Source organism: Salmo trutta, chromosome 30 (assembly GCF_901001165.1).
Source record: "Salmo trutta chromosome 30, fSalTru1.1, whole genome shotgun sequence".
Classification (NCBI taxonomy): domain Eukaryota; kingdom Metazoa; phylum Chordata; class Actinopteri; order Salmoniformes; family Salmonidae; genus Salmo; species Salmo trutta.
Genome location: NC_042986.1, coordinates 5,144,451 through 5,164,939, shown reverse-complemented (window position 1 = coordinate 5,164,939; position 20,489 = coordinate 5,144,451). Strand labels below are relative to the sequence as shown.

Sequence of the window (20,489 nt, the reverse complement as noted above, 5' to 3'; positions counted from 1 at the left end):
ATGTAGACCTAATGTGTGGTTGATATGTTTCTAAATCACTAACCATGAAAGGTCTTACAATGCAATATGCTTTCCATGGAACATTGGTTATGCGTAATTACGCATGGGTATCGAATCATTGAACTTATTTAAGAACGTAAATAATAAGCTGTACATAAAAAAACAATGCAATTCAGAATAATCAGAGAATAATGAGAAATCTTTGAAGTTAAAGACTGCTTGTATACAATAGCATTTGATGTTCAAATCACTTTGACCAAAAAACAACGCTTATTTACGCAGACGTTTTGCAAGCTTTGTATCATCAAATTTAGCTTGCACAAACCATAGTTGTTATGCTTGGATTAAATGGGGAGACAGATGGTTATTATTGCACATTTGGTGCTCGTGTTGTTTCAAATGCAAAGGTCCTCAGTCAAAATTATTTGACGGTAGCTTGGGGGCGTACCCGTGACGCACAGAACCGACGCTCGGGACCTCCATATAAACTTCGGCCCGAGGTCGTTGGAAACATATCCTCTCCAATCTCAAAGATTTCTACTTGAAAATAGTGCTCTTCCACATACGAGAATGAAAATGATTCCAAATATGACCTCAGAATCTATCCAATCCTTTGCTCCAAGGCTAACTGTGGCCAGGAGAAAAGAGGCGCTTGAATCGAGAAAGGTAAGGGTCTAAATCGATACAATAGAATAGAAAATACTGTTTCTAAATTCTCGTGATAAATGGTTTTGCAATGGATTCTAAATTGTGTGTTACCCTTTTTCAGACAATGAAACCTTTGTTGGAAAAAAGAAGGCGCGCTCGTATCAATGACAGCATCAACCATCTGAAGACTCTGATCCTTCCACTCACAGGAAAAGATGTAAGTTCCAAATAACCAGCAAATAGGCTATGCTTTATACGTGTCTAGAATACACAGCTGTAAACATTTAATCATCGAAGTTATGCGTATAGATAGATAGTGGTCTAACCATCGCTCTGTTCTCTTTTTGTGCAGAATTCTCGGTACTCGAAGCTTGAGAAAGCTGACATCCTTGAGATGACCGTAAGATTCCTCAGTGATATTCCTGCTGCTCAGAAAAAAAGTACACCAGACAGCTTCAAAGAAGGGTACAAAGCCTGCCTGCAGCGCGTCACCGCGCTGATCCCCAAAATAAACTTGGACAAAGACTCGTGCCAGCGGGTGAACGACTTCATCCAACAGTCCATGTCTGCTTCCGTCGCCCCAGCCTGTCAGAACTGTTGCGCCCAGAGCTCCAGGGCTTTCCCCCAGATTCAGCAGAGACTCCTGAGCCTCAAAGCCAACGTTGGCTCCAGAATCGAGAACCACTCGAACTCGCTTCCCAACCGGCCCCAGCCAGTGCCACAAGCTGTCAATGCGAACATGTGGAGACCCTGGTAGATTAGACAGACGCTCCCTTAGCGAGCATTGTTTTGTGATATATATCTATATAAACGCTGTCAATGCGAACATGTGGAGACCCTGGTAGATTCAAGAAGCCATAACGCCAATGTAAATTGTATGATATGTACATGTCGGGGAAAAGTCTCTTGTACATATGTATTTATCAATACTAGGCTATAGAGATGCATGCATTGTCATATTCTCTTGATGAAAAGCTACACTTCATCGTTAAATCATAGTTAGTTAAGTATTATATACTGAAGTAATTACACACGTCTTCTGTCCTGTAAATGGACAAGTTTGAAGAAATTCTCATTATTTAAGATCTGCATGGATTTTATTTAGCTATATTTAGTCCTCTTTGGGGGTTAAATGATAAAAGGGCCACAGAAAACGCCTCTGTAAACCCAAAGGGTTATTATATGTGTAATTTGCACTTTAGACTTCAGTATCCTGGGTCTGTGCAGATAAACGATATGTAAACACGTAGTGTTATGTTACTTAAAAACGTAAAATGTCTCTTTTAGGGATGTATTTGTATATGTATTACCATTACGTATTGTACATGTATTTAACTTGAATAAAAACCACGATACCGTTGTATATTCCTCTTCATTTCAAATTTCCTTAGTTGTCTTTGTTGCTATGACTAGGATATATTTAGCCATAACGTAGGTCTAGACTGAGACAAAATACTATTTCATTTTAGTTAGTAAGAAAACGTATCATTACGCACAGAAGTGCGTGTAATTAAGACGCACCCACCAACTGTTACCCAAACGTTTAAACATGCCATTTTAAGGAACAAAGTTTTAGTCAAATAGAAACCAGTTTGGCAGTTGAGCCAGTGTAGCACATGGGGAGCTGTGAAACTTACACCTCTGCCTGAAGTGTCCCCAGCGGATAGCTCGCTTTTCGCAAGGCGCCGACTGGTAAGACGCTTCAGGAGAGTGGTCACCGTGTGCGAGCGAGGCACAGGTTCGCGCCAGGTATTGGCCGAATAGTATGAAGAACAGGGAGGAAGTGGTACTCGCTTAGCAAACAGCCTGAAGTCCTTCACACAACAAGCACAGTGTCATTTTGATAGGCGCTTGGACTGACAGGTGTTGTGCAGGCGACAAAATCCATTGCGAGCTATGAGGGGTGATCATCGAAGCTATCATTTGAGCTATCATTTGCGTGTGGATAAACCTGTGTACTTTGCGTCTGGATAAGCAGTCTGACGAACGCCGTCCCCGCACAATGTTTTTTTATTGCTACTTTTTTTTAAATGATGCCCAATACATAGGTCAGGCAAATGTACAATACGAACAACCACCTTACACATAAATAAAAATAGAAGCTCTAATACCGACAGTGATTTGTTAATAAAGATTGATAACTTACAAAAATAAACAATTCAACTGTTGCAGCTTGGTCTTTAAGGTTGACATCAGGTCCTTCCAAATGGGCCTTCAGCTGTTAAATAGATTTTCATAGAAGTATTATCACACACACACACACACACACACACACACACACACACACACACACACACACACACACACACACACACACACACACACACACACACACACACACACACACACTTTATTATTGCACTGTTCACCATCATGCTCTGTGTCTGGCAATACATTTCCCTGTGTGTGTGTGTGTGTGTGTGTGTGTGTGTGTGTGTGTGTTATAGTGAGGTTACCTTACCTCTCTAACCACCTATCAGTGGTAACAGACTGGAAGAGGAAGGACCGTCCAAATAATGCTTGTTTTATGTTCTTTATGTAATGACAGATGAACGTTAATAAGCAAAACCAGTGATATGGGGATTTTAAAGTTGGTCTTAAAATTAAAATCGCTGCACATACCTCTGACCGAAAAGACAGTGTGATAAGAGAGAAGCAGACTCTTACTCCAGAGCACTTGGAAATGTTTTGTTAAATGTCTTGTAAAATGTGGGATATCACCCATGTTTTTATACATGCATTAATGAGGTAATGATGACACCATGCCATCTAGTGGTAGAGTTGCGCAATTTCAGAAAAAAACAAGGCATTTTAGCAAAATTAATGTATTTGTTTTTATATCTTTCTGATTCTAGATCAATTGAATAAGCACAATTCACATCAACACATTTCTACAAACATTCTGGAGACCTGTCCCTACCATTTAGTCAAACAAAATAACATTTATTGAAATGATTGTAGGGAAATAGTATGAATATACTCCCAAGTCATTTGAGTCTACAACTGTTGGACTGACATTTCTTTTGAACTTTTGAACTGACCAGGCATGTTTAACACAACTCTCAGAATGTTTTTTTCATCAAAAATAATACATTACATAAATGAATGCTATATAGGAACACCAGCATGCATATTGAGGTTTGAATGGAGTGCCTAACTTTAGCCATTTCTGAAAAGGAAGTTACCAGAAGAATTGTGCAGAAAAGGAAGAATGCTACTATCCTTTAATAAATACTAAGCGTTATTTTTAGGGAACACAATACGGTACCAGCCAATCTACATTTATACCTTTACATATACAGTGCCTTCGGAAAGTTTTTAGACCCCTTGGCTTTTTCCACGTTTTTGTTAAGTTTCAGCCTTATTCTAAAACGGATTAAATAAAATAATTTCCACATCAATCTACACACAATACCCCATAACGATGAAACAAAAACAGGTTTTTAGAATTCTTTGCAAATGTATTAAAAACAAAAAAACATTTACATAAGTATTCAGACCCATTGCTATGAGACTCGAAATTGAGCTCAGGTGCATCCTGTTTCCATACTTTGTAGAAGCACTGTATATGTAAAGATGTTCCTTTAACTTGATTGGAGGCCACCTGTGGTAAATTAAATTGATTGGACATGATTTGGAAAGGTACACACCTGTCTATATAAGGTCCCACAGTTGACAGTGCATGTCACAGCAAAAACCAAGCCATGAGGTTGAAGGAATTGTCCGTAGAGCGCCAAAACAGGATTGTGTCGAGGCACAGATCTGGGGAAGGGTAGCAAAACATTTCTGCAGCATTGAAGGTCCCCAAAAACACATTGGCCTCCATCATTCTTAAATGGAAGAAGTTTGGAACCACCAAGACTCTTCCTAGAGCTGGCCGCCCAGCCATACTGAGCAGTCTTGGGAGAAGGGCCTTGGTCAGGGAGGTGAGCAAGAACCCGGTGGTCACTCTGACAGAGTTCTAGAGTTCCACTGTGGAGATGGGAGAACCTTCCAGAAGGACAACCATCTCTGCAGCATTCCACCAATCAGGCCTTTATGGTAGAGTGGCCAGACGGAAGCCACTCCTCAGTAAAAGGCACATGAAAGCTGGCTTGGAGTTTCCCAAAAGGCACCTAAAAACTCTCAGACCACGAGAAACAAGATTCTGTGGTCTGATGAAACCAAGATTGAACTCTCTGGCCTGAATGCCAAATGCCACGTCTGGAGGAAACCTTGCACCACCCCTACTGTGATGCATGGTGGTGGTGGCAGCATCATCAAGCTGTGAGGATGTTTTTCAGTGGCAGGGACTGGGAGACTAGTCAGGATCGAGGCAAAGATCAACGGAGCAAAGTACAGAAAGATCCTTGATGAATACCTGATTCAGAGCGCTCAGGACCTCAGACTGGGCAACAGGACAATGACCCTAAGCACACAGCCAAGACAAGGCAGGAGTGGCTTTGGGACAAGTCTCTGAATGTCCTTGTGTGGCCCAGCCAGAGCGCGGACTTGAACCTGATCTAACATCTCTAGAGAGACCTGAAAATAGCTGTGCAGCAATGCTCCCTATCCAACCTGACAGAGCTTGAGAGGATCTGCAGGGAAGAATGGGAGAAACTCCCCAAATACAGCTGTGCCAAGTTTGTAGCGTCATACCCAAGAAGACCCGAGGCTGTAATCTCTGCCAAAAGGTACTTCAACATAGTGCTGAGTAAAGGGTCTGAATACTTATGTAAATGTGATATTTCATTTTTAATAAATTAGCAAATATACACACACATACATATATATATGTGTGTATATATATATACACGTATATATATATATATATATGTATATAAATAAAGGGAACACTTAAACAACACATCCTAGATCTGAATGAAAGAAATAATCTTATTAAATACTTTTTTCTTTACATAGTTGAATGTGCTGACAACAAAAACACAAAAATAATCAATGGAAATCCAATTTATCAATCCATGGAGGTCTGGATTTGGAGTCACACTCAAAATTAAAGTGGAAAACCACACTACAGGCTGATCCAACTTTGATGTAATGTCCTTAAAACAAGTCAAAATGAGGCTCAGTAGTGTGTGTGGCCTCCACGTGCCTGTATGACCTCCCTACAACGCCTGGGCATGCTCCTGATGAGGTGGCGGATGGTCTCCTGAGGGATCTCCTCCCAGACCTGGACTAAAGCATCCGCCAACTCCTGGACAATCTGTGGTGCAACGTGGCGTTGGTGGATGGAGCGAGACATGATGTCCCAGATGTGCTCAATTGGATTCAGGTCTGGGGAACGGGTGGGCCAGTCCATAGCATCAATGCCTTCCTCTTGCAGGAACTGCTGACACACTCCAGCCACATGAGGTCTAGCATTGTCTTCCATTAGGAGGAACCCAGGGCCAACCGCACCAGCATATGGTCTCACAAGGGGTCTGAGGATCTCATCTCGGTACCTAATGGCAGTCAGGCTACCTCTGGCGAGCACATGGAGGGCTGTGCGGCCCCCCAAAGAAATGCCACCCCACACCATGACTGACCCACCGCCAAACCGGTCATGCTGGAGGATGTTGCAGGCAGCAGAACGTTCTCCACGGCGTCTCCAGACTCTGTCACGTCTGTCACGTGCTCAGTGTGAACCTGCTTTCATCTGTGAAGAGCACAGGGCGCCAGTGGCGAATTTGCCAATCTTGGTGTTCTCTGGCAAATGCCAAACGTCCTGCACGGTGTTGGGCTGTAAGCACAGCCCCCACCTGTGGACGTCGGGCCCTCATACCACCCTCATGGAGTCTGTTTCTGACCGTTTGAGCAGACACATGCACATTTGTGGCCTGCTGGAGGTCATTTTGCAGGGCTCTGGCAGTGCTTCTCCTGCTCCTCCTTGCACAAAGGCGGAGGTAGCAGTCCTGCTGCTGGGTTGTTGCCCTCCTACGGCCTCCTCCACGTCTCCTGATGTACTGGCCTGTCTCCTGGTAGCGCCTCCATGCTCTGGACACTACGCTGACAGACACAGCAAACCTTCTTGCCACAGCTCGCATTGATGTGCCATCCTGGATGAGCTGCACTACCTGAGCCACTTGTGTGGGTTGTAGACTCCGTCTCATGCTACCACTAGAGTGAAAGCACCGCCAGCATTCAAAAGTGACCAAAACATCAGCCAGGAAGCATAGGAACTGAGAAGTGGTCTGTGGTCCCCACCTGCAGAACCACTCCTTTATTTGGGGTGTCTTGCTAATTGCCTATAATTTCCACATGTTGTCTATTCCATTTGCACAACAGCATGTGAAATTTATTGTCAATCAGTGTTGCTTCCTAAGTGGACAGTTTGATTTCACAGAAGTGTGATTGACTTGGAGTTACATTGTGTTGTTTAACTGTTCCCTTTATTTTTTTGAGCAGTGTATATATATGTATATCTACATATATATAGTGTAGTGTATATATATGTATATCTATATGTATATATATGTATATATATATGTAGATATATATACATATATATATCTACATATATATATATATCTACATACATATATATATACATACATACATACAGACATACATACATATATAGATATATATACATATATATATCTACATATATATATATATATATATATCTACATACATATATATATATATATCTACATACATATATATATATATCTACATATATATATATACACATACATACATACATACATACATACATATATGTATATATATATACATATATATATATGTATATATATGTATATACATATATATATAAATATATATATACACACATATATATATATATACTGCTAAAAAAAATAAAGGGAACACTTAAACAACACATCCTAGATCTGAATGAAAGAAATAATCTTATTAAATACTTTTTTCTTTACATAGTTGAATGTGCTGACAACAAAATCACACAAAAATAATCAATGGATATATGTATGTATATAATATATGTATATATGTATATATATGTATATATATGTATATATATGTATATAAATGTATATATATATGTATATGTATATATATATATGTATATGTATATATATATATATATACACACACACACACACACACACACATATATATACATACACATATATATGGGGTATCATGGGGTATTGTGTGTAGATTGAGGTGGGGACGACGACTATTTAACTGGTAAGGACAGCTCATAAGGCTATTATCCAGACACCTGCTGGTACCTCTTAAAACGTCTTCGGGCTAGGGGGTGGTATTTTCACGTCCGGATGAAAAGCATGCCCAAATTAAACTGCCTGCTACTCAGGCCCAGAAGCTAGGATATGCATATAATTGGTAGATTTGGATAGAAAATACTCTAAAGTTTCTAAAACTTAAAATTATGTCTGAGTATAACAGAACTTATCTGGCAGGCGAAACCCAGAGGACAAACCATCCAGGATTTTTTTGTTTTGTTGTTGAGGTGACTGTGTTTTCAATTGGATTTCTATGTGAATCTAGATTTCTGAGGCATCTGGTTGCAGTTCATATGGCTTCCACTAAATGTCAACAGTCTTTAGAAATTGGTTGATGTTTTTCCTTTGAGAAATTAAGAAGTAGCTCTGGTATTTTCATGTGTCACTCCAGGTGCACTCTAATGTTTTGATGTGCGCGACCTGGAACGTGCTTCACTTTGTTTTCGTCCGGTATTGAGCACAGTATTTCCCCTCTTAAATGTTATTGATTATTTACATTTTAAAATATCTGAAGTTGGATTAGGAAAGTTGTTTGAAATGTTTGGACAAAGTTTACAGGTAACTTATTAGATATTTTGTAGTCATGTTGGAACAGGTGTTTTTCTGAATCTAACGCGCCAAATAAATGGACATTTTGGAGATATAACGACGGAATTAATTGAACAAAAGAACCATTTGTGATGTTTATGGGACATATTGGAGTGCCAACAGAAGAAGCTCTTCAAAGGTAAGGTATGAATTATATTGTTATTCCTGAGTTTTGTGTCGTGCCTGGCGGGTTGAAATATGATTGTCATGTGTTTGTTTGATGGGGTGCTGTCCTCAGATAATCGCGTGGTTTGCTTTTGCCGTAAAGCCTATTTGAAATCTGACACGGTGGCTATATTAACAAGAAGTTAAGCACAAGTGTACTGCACTTGTGAATGTATGAAGGTTAAGTATTTCTAATATTTTTGGGGGAATTTCGCGCTCTGCCATTTCGACGGATGTTGTGGAAACGTTCCGCTAGCGGAACCCCCAGCCGTAACAGGTTTGAACTTTTTCTTGCCCAGGGACCCCCTCCCAGGCAAACAGGCAGGCCAGGGACCCCCTCCCAGGCAAACAGGCAAGCCAGGGACCCCCTCCCAGGCAAACAGGCAAGCCAGGGACCCCCTCCCAGGCAAACCGGCGACCCAGGGACCCCCTCCCAGGCAAACCGGCGACCCAGGGACCCCCTCCCAGGCAAACCGGGGACCCAGGGACCACCTCCCAGGCAAACCGGCGACACAGGGACCCCTCCCAGGCAAACCGGCGACCCAGGGACCCCTCCCAGGCGACCCAGGGACCCCCATCATACGTTAGCAAAATAATGTGCTTACACAGGTCTTGTCTTATCAGGTGAACGTTAATGGCAAGGAGAAGTAATCAACATTTTTAAATGAATAGATTTGATATAGTTTTTATTATTTTGACCTTGGAAGAGGAAGTATAAGCTCTAACATAGCCTATTAGCTCCAAACACATTTTCACTAAGCTGCAGCTGTTTAGCTGGTTAAACAAAGGTTGGCAAAAATGTCCAAGTCAAGAAAACTTACCAGCATGTTATGTCACGAACCGGCTCATAGCCCGTAACAAATAGGGAGACAACGTGGAGATAAGGAATAACAAAAATATATTTATTAACTAAAGTAAACTATCTACAATTAACAATGGTGTGTGTGTAGTCAGGAATCAGTAGTGTAAGTGAGTGGGGTGCATAGATGGTGATAATGAGGGGTGTTTTTGAGGTGCCAAAACATAAAAAAACAAAAAAATAAGTGTCTGCGTGGAGAGACTCTCCTCAATTAATGGGGGAAAGGTGTATTTATCCCCGGGACACACCGAAACCCAGGTGTGTACCATTTTGCTGCCTGCCCTCCCGGCTCCGCCCACCGACATCCTATTAAGGAAAACAAGAGCAAAGAGAGAGAATTCGGCAGAGTGGGAGGGTCGTCACAGTTAGATACACCATTTGCAATGGCATACTCCTGTTGCAATGGCATAAACATTGGGAGATATTGCTGGAAAAGCACATACTTTCCCCTCAGCATTTGACTTTGTTTCACTTGAAAGCATTCAAACTGTGAAGTCTTCCCTGGTCTAGAACACGCTGGCACAAGACGCAGAGATAAGGAGAGAGGATTTATGAAGATTACAACCAAACCGATGCTGGAGGAATACACCTAGAGCCATTTCAGCACGATGGTCATATTTCCAATCCTTTGAGATGCTGGTATGCATCTTTCTTGTAAATTTAGACAGACATCAAGGCATGATTTACGCAGAAATACAAGCTCCTCAACGAACAACTATCTCAAGTTAGGATTCGGCCCAATGTCCGTGTATGAGTGGAAACAAATGATGTATAGTCTTTTATAAATGCACAAAACGGTTCCTGTCCATATAGGCAGTAGGCGTACGTAGTGACAATAAGCAGTGACACCACAACCAATCCCTTTCACACTATTCCCTCAAATTATGCAAATGATGTACTTTTGACTAACCAAATGTCTGAGTGATCCAAAGGATACATTTTAACTGATGAACTTTAAAGTTAGGTCACATGATAAACGTAATAGCCCCTATAGATTGCTAATGGTGGATTCGGTTAACATGGACCAGAAAACAAATCTATATTGAAGTGAAATATTCTGTATTGCTATGATATCAGAATAATAATAAGTAACAGAAAAATCTTCAATGCTACAAACATGCACATTTTTCTAGAGGGCTTGCCTTGTATATCACAATACAGTTTTATGTACAGAATAAGGCTCGTTTCTTGTTTCTCAAGCTACTGATTTGCATGCTACGCTGCCTGCGCAAATAGCCTCCATCCAACCAGCCAATATTTGCCTCAAGATCAGCATTTTACACTGATCTCCAATTGAGTCTAATTCAAATTCTTGTTTTGATCCTGAATCTGCTTGACAAGTTATACATCATGTCAAATGATTACTCAAAAACACTCTTTTGATTTGTTGTGTTATGGTTCTCACGATAAGCCCCAGTGCTTAAATTATTAATAGCACTTTCTAGACAGGGTCTCTGAATTTGGAAGCAGTTGTTTTATGTTTTTCTAATTGAGAAAGGCCCACAGTCATGATTTTCAGTCTGTGATTATTTTCAAATGCACTGTTCAGCATTAGGGAATTTTTGCCATCTTGCTGCTGTCACGTCCTGACCAAGATGTTATTTTCTATGGTAGAGTAGGTCAGGGCGTGACAGGGGGTGTTTTGTGTTTTCCATGTTTTGTATATCTATGTTTAGGTTCTAGTTTTCTATTTCTATGTTGTTGTTTTTTGGGATGATCTCCAATTGGAGGCAGCTGGTCCTCGTTGTCTCTAATTGGAGATCATACTTAAGTTGGGTTTTTTTTCCACCTGTGTTTGTGAGTAGTTGTCTTTGTTTAGTTTATGTACCTTACAGAACTGTACGCGGTCGTGTTGTTATTTTTTCTTTAGTGTTCTGAGTTAAAATAAATATTCATCATGAGCAATCAACATGCTGCGCTTTGATCCCCTCTCTACGACAGCCGTTACAGCTGCAGAGATAATTTCGTCACGATCTAGACCATAATGAACCACTGAATGTTAAGTTCCCTGTTATTCACAATACTTCAGACTATTACAAGTTCAGAACAATGTCTGACAAACTTGAACAAAAGTAGAGATTCGTGATTTCCACAAAGACAAATAAAGTTAACCAGGAGAGTTGTGCAGTTTTGTGACAATAATAAACCTATAATATATTTTTTACATGTTCTGTGATATAGTCTGAAGCGATCTGAATAAAAAAAATATATAACACTTAATGCTTCATACTGGAATTATTATTTAATTAAAAAAAAATATTAACTTACAAATAGCTTTAAGGCTCCAAGTGCAAGAAAGTCTCGAGGGCTTGAGGGCTACAGCGACTCCTTTTTGAATGGGAACTCCACATTTCCCCGTGGACCCCCCCAAAAATCAGGTAAAAAACTAGCGAAAGATAAATTCTCTTATTTATTCGTCCTGTCTGTCTGTATTTTGAGTATGTTCTTTAATGCTGACGCTTATGCTTTTCTGCATCGCCCTCGGGATATTTCACATTTCACTCAAATAGGAGTGGAGAAAGTTATTATTATTATAATTATTATTACTACACAACCATGGCATTGGGGTGGTTGAAAGATTTCATACTGGTATATCCTAAATAATTGTTGTTTTTATTCAACCACCCTATAATCCCAAAGCTAGGACTTTGATATTATTGGCTTTGTACACGTCATGACTTGCCTACCTTTGCTTTAGAACCTGGTAGGCTAGACAACATAGCAACTTTGAAAGAGGCTGTGCAATTCCTGGGAGACACATTGGTTTTTACTACACCCGTACTAACATCTCCTTCATATTCCACTCTTTTGTTTACATTTACATTCAATTCCTGGGAGACACATTGGTTTTTACTACACCCGTACTAACATCTCCTTCATATTCCACTCTTTTGTTTACATTTACATTAAATTCCTGGGAGACACATTGGTTTTTATTGCACCCGTACTAACATCTCCTTCATATTCCACTCTTTTGTTTTACATTTACATTCAATTATGTCCTTTTCTATTGAAATTGGTATTTTGTAACTTTTTTGCACTTCTCAACATTTCAGATATTGTATAAGATGTTATCTCGTGGGTGCATGTCTTTCAAATCACTTTTCGGAGACATTTGAAAAGAGATGAGAAGTAAAGGCCAAAACTGCCCATGTTCGTTTTTGTTACGGTTATGACAAGTCTCTTTGATGGATGATCATTTGCTAGATTTTTGGTTACAATTAACAAAGAGAGGGAATGTTTTCAGGAAATATACAAGATGTTATTCATTAAGGAAACCCTCCGACGTTGTATTGTGGCCTGCCTACCATTAAATGTCCTATACTGACAAACAAAGAGATTGCCTCACAAATTTTCTACGTGTAAGACGAATTTCTACCATGACGTCCCTTAGACACTTTGGAAAAGCTAACTCGGCGTGGAGTGAATGTGACGTGTACATAATGAAAGTTCCAGGTACAGTGCATTTGGAAAGTATTCAGACCCTTTCCCTTTGTCAGAACGTCCACAGAAGGTGGCGCCTCTCCTCGGTCGGGCGGTGCTCGGCGGTCGTCGTCGCTGGCCTACTAGCTGCCACCGATCTGTGTTTCAGTGTCTGTTAGTGATGTCTGTTTTTTGATTGCACCTGTTTCGTGTTTGTCATTAGTGGGGGGGTATTTAGTCTGTCTGTGTTTAGTTAGGATTCGTGCGGGATTGTTCTTTGTTACGTGTGGTGTTATATTGTTTGGTTTACGACTTATTGTCTAGGCAGTAGGGTTGCCGGGCTGCGCCCCGTCTGCCCTTTTTGAGCGGAGCTTCTTTTAGTCTTTTTGACTGTTGTGCTCCCAGCCGTATATGGATTTTGCCTTTGGATTTATTAAATCAAGTTTGTTCCAACGGACCTCAGTCTCCTGCGCTTGACTCACCCTTAAAACTGTTCTATCTGCCCGTGACACCCTTTTTCCACATTTTGTTACATTACAGCCTCTAAAATGTATTAAATAAATAAAAATCATCAATCTACGCACAATACCCCATAATGACAAAATGAAAAGGTTTTTTGAAATGTATATAAAATAAATAACTGTATTCAGACCTCTCTCTTTTAGACTCGAAATTGAGCCCAGGTGCATCCTGTTTCCATTGATCATCCTTGAGATGTTTCTACAACTTGATTAGAGTCCTCCTGTGGTAAATTCAATTGATTGGACATGATTTGGAAAGGCACACACCTGTCTATATAAGGTCCCACAGTTGACAGTGCATGTCAGAGCAAAAACCAAGACATGAGGTTGAAGGAATTGTCCGTAGAGCTCCGACACAGGATCGTGTCGAGACACAGATCTGGGGAAGGGTACCAAAAAGTGTCTGCAGCATTGAAGGTCCCCAATAAGTCGGTGGCCTCCATCATTCTTAAATGAAGAAGTTTGGAACCACCAAGACTCTTCCAAGAGCTGTCCGCCTGGCCAAACAGAGCAATCGAGGGAGAAGGTCCTTGGTCAAGGAGGTGACCGATGGTCACTCTGACAGAGCTCCAGAGTTCTTCTGTGGAGATGGACCGCAGCACTACCTTTATGGTACGGTGGCCAGACAAATGCCACTCCACAGCCAGCTTGGAGTTTTCCAAAAGGCACCTAAAGGACTCTCAGACCATGAGAAACAAGATTGAACTCTTTGGCCTGAATGCCAAGCGGCACGTCTGGAGGAAACCTGGCACCATCCCTACGGTGAAGCAAGGTGGTGGCAGCATCATGCTGTGGGGATGTCTTTCAGCGGCAGGGACTGGGAGACTACTCAGAATTGAGAGAAAGAGGATCAGGGCGCTCAGAACCTCAGACTGGGGCAAAGTTTCATCTTCCAACAGGACAACAACCCTAAGCATACAGCCAAGAAAACTAAGGACTGGCTTTGAGTCTCTGAATGTCCTTGAGTGGCCCAGTCAAAGCCCGGGCTTGAAGCCGATCAAACATCTCTGGAGACACCTGAAAATAGCTGTGCAGCGACACTCCCCATCCAACCTGACAGAGCTTGAGAGGGATGGGAGAAACTCCCCAAATACAGGTGTACCAAGCTTGTAGCGTCATACCCAAGAAGACTCGAGGCTGTAATTGCTGCCAAAGGTGATTCAACAAAGTACTGAGTAAAAGGTCTGAATACTTATGTAAATGTAATTCAGTTTATTTTTCATAAATTTGCCTACATTTCTAAAAACCTGTATTTGCTTTGTCATTATGGGATATTATGTGTAGATTGAGGGAGATTTAAAAAAAATCAATTTTATAGCACGGCTGTAACATAACAAAATGAGGAATAAGCCAAGTGGTCTGAATACTTTCCAAATGCACTGTATTGCACAGCTGACCTACATCAGGAAACAAACATTTTATGCATGGCGTATCTCATTGCAAAGTTAGGTTTCAGTTTATCTAAAAACTCAGACATCATGGGAGTGAACTTTGCTGATGACTGAATATACAGTGGCAAGAAAAGGTATGTGAACCCTTTAGAATTACCTGGATTTCTGCATAAATTGGTCATAACATTTTATCTGATCTTCATCTAAGTCACAACAATAGACAAACACAGTCTGCTTAAAATAATAAGACACCAACAATTATAATTTTTCATGTCTTTATTGAACACACCGTGTAAACATTCACAGTGCAGGTTGGAAAAAGTATGTGAACCCTTGGATTTAATAACTGGTTGACCCTCCTTTGGCAGCAATAACCTCAACCAAACGTTTTCTGTAGTTGTGGATCAGACCTGTGCAACGGTCAGGAGGAATTTTGGACCATTCCTCTTTACAAAACTGTTTCAATTCCACAATATTCTTGGGATGTCTGGTGTGAACCGCTCTCTTGAGGTCATGCCACAGCTTCTCAAATCGGGTTGAGGTCAGGACTGACTGGGCCACTCCAGAAGGCGTATTTTCTTCTGTTCAAGCCATTCTCTGGTTGATTTACTACTATCTTTTGGGTTGTTGTCCTGTTGCATCACCTAACTTCTGTTGATCTTCAATTGACAGATAGCCTTACAAAATGTCTTGATAAACTTGGAAATTCATTTTTCCGTTGATGATAGCAAGCTGTCCAGGCCCTGAGGCAGCAAAGCAGCCCCAAACCACCATAGTTTACAGTTGGGAGGAAGTTTTGATGTTGGTGTGCTGTGAATATTTTGCCAGTAGGTACTCTTTTGCGAACTTCAGACGTGCAGCAATGTTTTTTATGGACAGTGTTTTACGTATTGTAGACTCGTCAACAGAGATGTTAGCATCTTCCAGAGATTTTTGTAAGTCTTTAGCTGACACTCTAGGATTCTTCTTAACCTCATTGAGCCTTCTGCGCTATGCTTTTGCAATCATCTTTGCAGGATGGCCACTCCTAGGGAGAGAAGCAACAGTGCTGAAATGCCCATTTATAGACAATTTGTCTTACCCGTGGACTGACTTTTAGAGATACTTTTGTAACCCTTTCCAGCTTTATGCAAGGCAACAATTCTTAATCTTAGGTCTTCTGAGATCTCTTTTGTTCGAGGCATGATTCACATCAGGCAATGCTTCTTGTGAATAGCAAACTCAAATTTTGTGATTGTTTTTTTATGGGGCAGGGCAGCTCTAACCAAAATCTCCAATCTCGTCTCATTGATTCGACTCCAGGTTAGTTGACTCCTGACTCCAATTAGGTTTTGGAGAAGTCATTAGCCTAGGAGTTCACATACTTTTTCCAATCTAAACTGTGAATGTTTAAATTATGTATTCAATATAGATAACATTTACATTACATTTACGTCATCAGGGGCGGAAATCTGATATAAACTTTGGAGGGGACAATTACATGAAATTTTCTCAAGAGCAATTCCTGAGGGGGACACCAAAAGTAGTGCTGTAACACATAGCCTACATTGTAATATGGTAAATGTATATTGAGGAACCAAAGAAATAAGGTGTTTGCCGTACTCCTAACTACCGGTACCCAAAACTACACAACTAATCACAACAGCAATACCATTGCCTTTAACAAATCTTAGTTCAGTCACCAGTTTAAGTTGAGAGTGGGGGTATCCATGGCATTTTCCAATTATGTTCCTATTTTACAAGTCAAAAAAATTGAGAAGCTTTCATAATGTTGCCAAACAAAGACTCAACAAACTTACCTGAGACTCCCTGTCTCTGCCAGTCTGTCCCTGCATATCTGTCCCCAACTCTGCTGTCTGTGTGCCATCTGTTGCCTGCTCTGCCTAATGACATTGTGAAACATTTCCATTAGAATTTCATTTCTTTCTTCTGAACATTTTATCAACTAGTCTTTGAGATATTAGGCTTCTAGGGTTCTTACTATGCGTTTTGGTGTATTGAAAAATACTCTGATATCCGTCTTTTATTTTTCTGCCATTTTTCTACCTGGCTGGCTGGCTACACACACAGTGTGTAGGTTATTTACAGTAGGAGATGGGCTTCTATCATCTTCAATCATTCTATTTGGGCTTCGATCTAAAAGGTAGCTAGCAAATGTGAAACGGATTAAAATGACAAGAGTTGACAGCTGTACGAGTTCACCATTTACACAACATATGCTGCAACCTTTTGTAATTTTAATAGTTTGTTTCATATTGGCTGGCTTCCAACAATAGCTGAATTTGCAAAGCTAGCGAGCACCAATTCAGTTTCAGTGGTGTTTGCTTTAATCTTTGCTACCCGGGTTAAATAAAGGTGAAATAAAATAAATAAATAAAAGTTCCCTTGCGACAATTTAGCTTTTGCAACGAGACCATTAAATATATTTAAGACAATGGTAGAAGTTCTGTTCAGTTTGGATTTCAGTTTATCGCTAACCTTATCACAGGGACTTTGAAGCACTAACTTACATCATCTGCATGCTGATTCCATTTTTGACCACGCCACATAAATGGAATAGGTACTAGCTAGCTTAATAATTAATATTTGCGCGCTAGCTCTGCATATTCAGCTAGTGTGTGTGCGCGATTGACTGGATTAACCTCACGTCAGTTACGTGCATTGAGTGCCTTTCAGACAGTAGATACGACCTCTCTGTTACCTAGCAAGCTAAGGAACTGGCAGTGGATCAAACCATTGTGAGGCAAAGGGTTGGGGGGTTGCAATCTTTTGAAACTTAAAAATGCGCTATATAGTGTCTATATAATCAGCACAATTGCTTTCATTGCGTATTATTAATATTATTTAAATTACATAGTTATGTTTCAGTGATATATTGGGGGGGACAAATCATATTTTTCCCAGGATGGGGGGGTAGTGTCCCCCCCGTCCCCCCGGGATTTCCGCCCCTGTACGTCATTTAGCAGACGCTCTTATCCAGAGCGACTTACAAATTGGTGCATTCACCTTATGATATCCAGTGGAACAACCACTTTACAATAGTCCATCTATATCTTTATTTGTGTGTTATTAGTTTAAGCACACTGTCTATTGTTTTGACTTAGATGAAGATCAGATCAAATTGTATGTCAAAATTATGCAGAAATCCAGGTAATTCCAAAGGGTTCACATACTTTTTCTTGCCACTGTAGTTGAGCAGTGTAAGGAAATTGAGCATTATGTTTGGCCTTTATCCCTCCTCTGTAGTCCCAAATGATCTCCATTCAATTGATTTGAAAAAACGAACATCTAATACGAACTCCTCATCAAGCATTTTTGCTAGATATGTGTTGGCTTTCTTGTGGCAGAGAAAAGCAACTATCTCCTCTGTAAGCTCACATAGGCTGTTCTCTTTTTTTTGTTCAGTACCTGTACAGGATGCAATTTAGGAAACTTATTTTTGCAACATTGGTTCTCACAGGGTTAAGGGCTCGAGTTCAACCCGTAGCGCTGAAGATCCGCGCTATTGCACGATTGAAATTTAAAGGCAATGTTCCCGCGTTCTCGGAGACTGCATTCATGTTAAAAGCTGCATATGTTGGCTTAATCGGAAAGGACCTTTAAATTTCAATTGCGCTATGCGGAGGATCTTCAGCGCTACAGATTGAATCAAGCCCTTTAGTAACATTAAACAAATACTTGGGTTGATTGCATTTGGTCCCTATCCCTGACACTGATTTTTAGCAGTGGTTAAAGTTTGCTGAAGTTGTAGTGGCTGTTTTAATGGCTGCCCCATAGACTACTACCAGAGTGATGAACCACCTCATAGCAAAATACTGATCTTCCCCTTTAACAAAGTAAGTGGACAAATAAGTTGAAACAAACTGCAGTGTTAAGTGATGGAACATTTCAAATTGCATATGCCAGTAGTCACACCAGGAAACATCTACTAAATTGCTGTATACCTCTTTCCACAGACAGTCATTTACCCTGTCAAGTTATCTGATGTTTCAGGTGATGAGGTTTGCTGTTCATGCGATCAATAACTCAAGCCTCCTCCTGCCAAATGTATCGCTTGGTTACGAGATACTCAACCACAGCTCAGACGTCTTCTACTTTCAGGCAATCTTGAAATTGATCTATTCAATTTCGAGGGGCATCAACGAGTATCTGTCCAAAGTAATAGCTCTGTTCGCTCCGTTTGGAAGCATGGAATACGTGACTGTTGCTCCCTTGTTCACAATGAATCTCATTCTCACGGTAATACCTTACATTAGGGCATTTTGATCACTTTTTAGGGTATTAGGGCTGGTGTGGCCAACCCTCCTCCTGTAGAGCTAGTGGGTGTGCAGGCATTTGATGCAAAACAGTGGCTAGGGTGTACAGATCCTTGCGACATGAGGCCGTGCTGAAACATGAAGTGATGGCAGCGGATGAATGGCATGACAATGTGCCTCAGGATCTCGTCACAGTGCATTCAATTGCCATCGATAAAATTAAGCTGTGTTCGTTGTCCTCAGTTAGAAAAGTGGACTGTCTTAAACAGCTAAACCAAATGGAAAGTCCCTTTGCTGTCATCTAGTGGACATATTGCTCACTTTATTGCCCTCAGCTATGTTTAGACCGCTGTAGTCCATGTTTTCTGTGATCTAGTGTACTATAAACTAGATGGCTCTCCTATTCTTATCACTTTTCCCAGTCATATTCAAGATTGGAACTACTTTTCTAGGGGGTCTGATGCTTCTAGGCTTGATTTGCATTTTGATAACATATCTATTTAACTTTTTAATGTGCATAGTATGGCGTACTAGGTGTTGTCCAATGAATTCTGTAACCACTTCCTCTTCAAATCAGGGTTGATTGGAAAATGCTGTTCAGAAGAGGACATTTTATTACAATATCTTTCTACTCTCTGATGAAGGTTCTGCAGCCGAAACACTTGAGTTTTTAACAATTTGTTTCCATTGAACATGTCATGAAGGCATTTTAATTCATTATATGAAGAGTGCCTTGGTCCTCCTTTCTTTTTGATGACCAACTTACTGCTTTTACCAAAGAGCACCTTCTGTCTACAAAAACCTACTATGGTGTACATTAGCAGCGCTTCCCTTCCTTCTAAATTTCTAAGTTGGTTGTCTGTAGTATATTCCTCCCCATACCATAACCCCACCGCCACCATGGGGCACTCTGTTCACAACGTTGACGTCAGCAAACCGCTCACTCACACAATGCCCTACATGTGGTCTGTGGTTTTGAGGCCAGTTGGAGGTACTGCCATATTCACTAAAAGGACGTTGGAGGCGGCTTATGGTAGAGAAATTAGCATTAAATGATCTGTCAACATCTCTGGTAGACATTCCTGCAGTCAGCATACCAATTGCATGCTCCCTCAAAACTTGACACATCTGAGCATATTTTAGTGGCCTTTTATTTTCCCCAGCACAAGGTGCACCTGTGTACTGATCGTGTAACCACGCCAGCCCATGACCTCCACATCCGGTTTCTTCACCTGCGGGATGGTCTGAGACCAGCCTCCTGGACAGCTGATAAAGCTGTGGCTTTGCACAACTGAAGAATTTCTGCACAAACTGTCAGAAACAGTCTCAGGAAAGCTCATCTGCATGCTCATCGTTCTCACCAGGGTCTTTACCTGACTGCAGATCGGCGTAGTAACCGACTTCAGTGGACAAATGCTCACCTTCAATTG

At 40.8% G+C, this 20,489-nt stretch overlaps 1 protein-coding gene across 1 annotated transcript; it reads left to right on the top strand.

Annotated features, from left to right (window-relative positions):
- The first annotated feature begins 757 nt into the window (after positions 1-757).
- LOC115168805 (transcription factor HES-2-like) lies at positions 758-1,987 on the top strand. Its single transcript, XM_029724355.1, has one exon. It carries the CDS (start codon positions 1,043-1,045, stop codon positions 1,403-1,405), a length of 363 nt encoding a protein of 120 aa, XP_029580215.1. The 5' UTR covers positions 758-1,042; the 3' UTR covers positions 1,406-1,987.
- Positions 1,988-20,489: the final 18,502 nt, after the last annotated feature.

Excerpts from the sequence above, each read along its gene's own strand:
- LOC115168805 (XM_029724355.1), top strand. The coding sequence starts at position 1,043 with ATGACCGTAAGATTCCTCAGTGATATTCCTGCTGCTCAGAAAAAAAGT.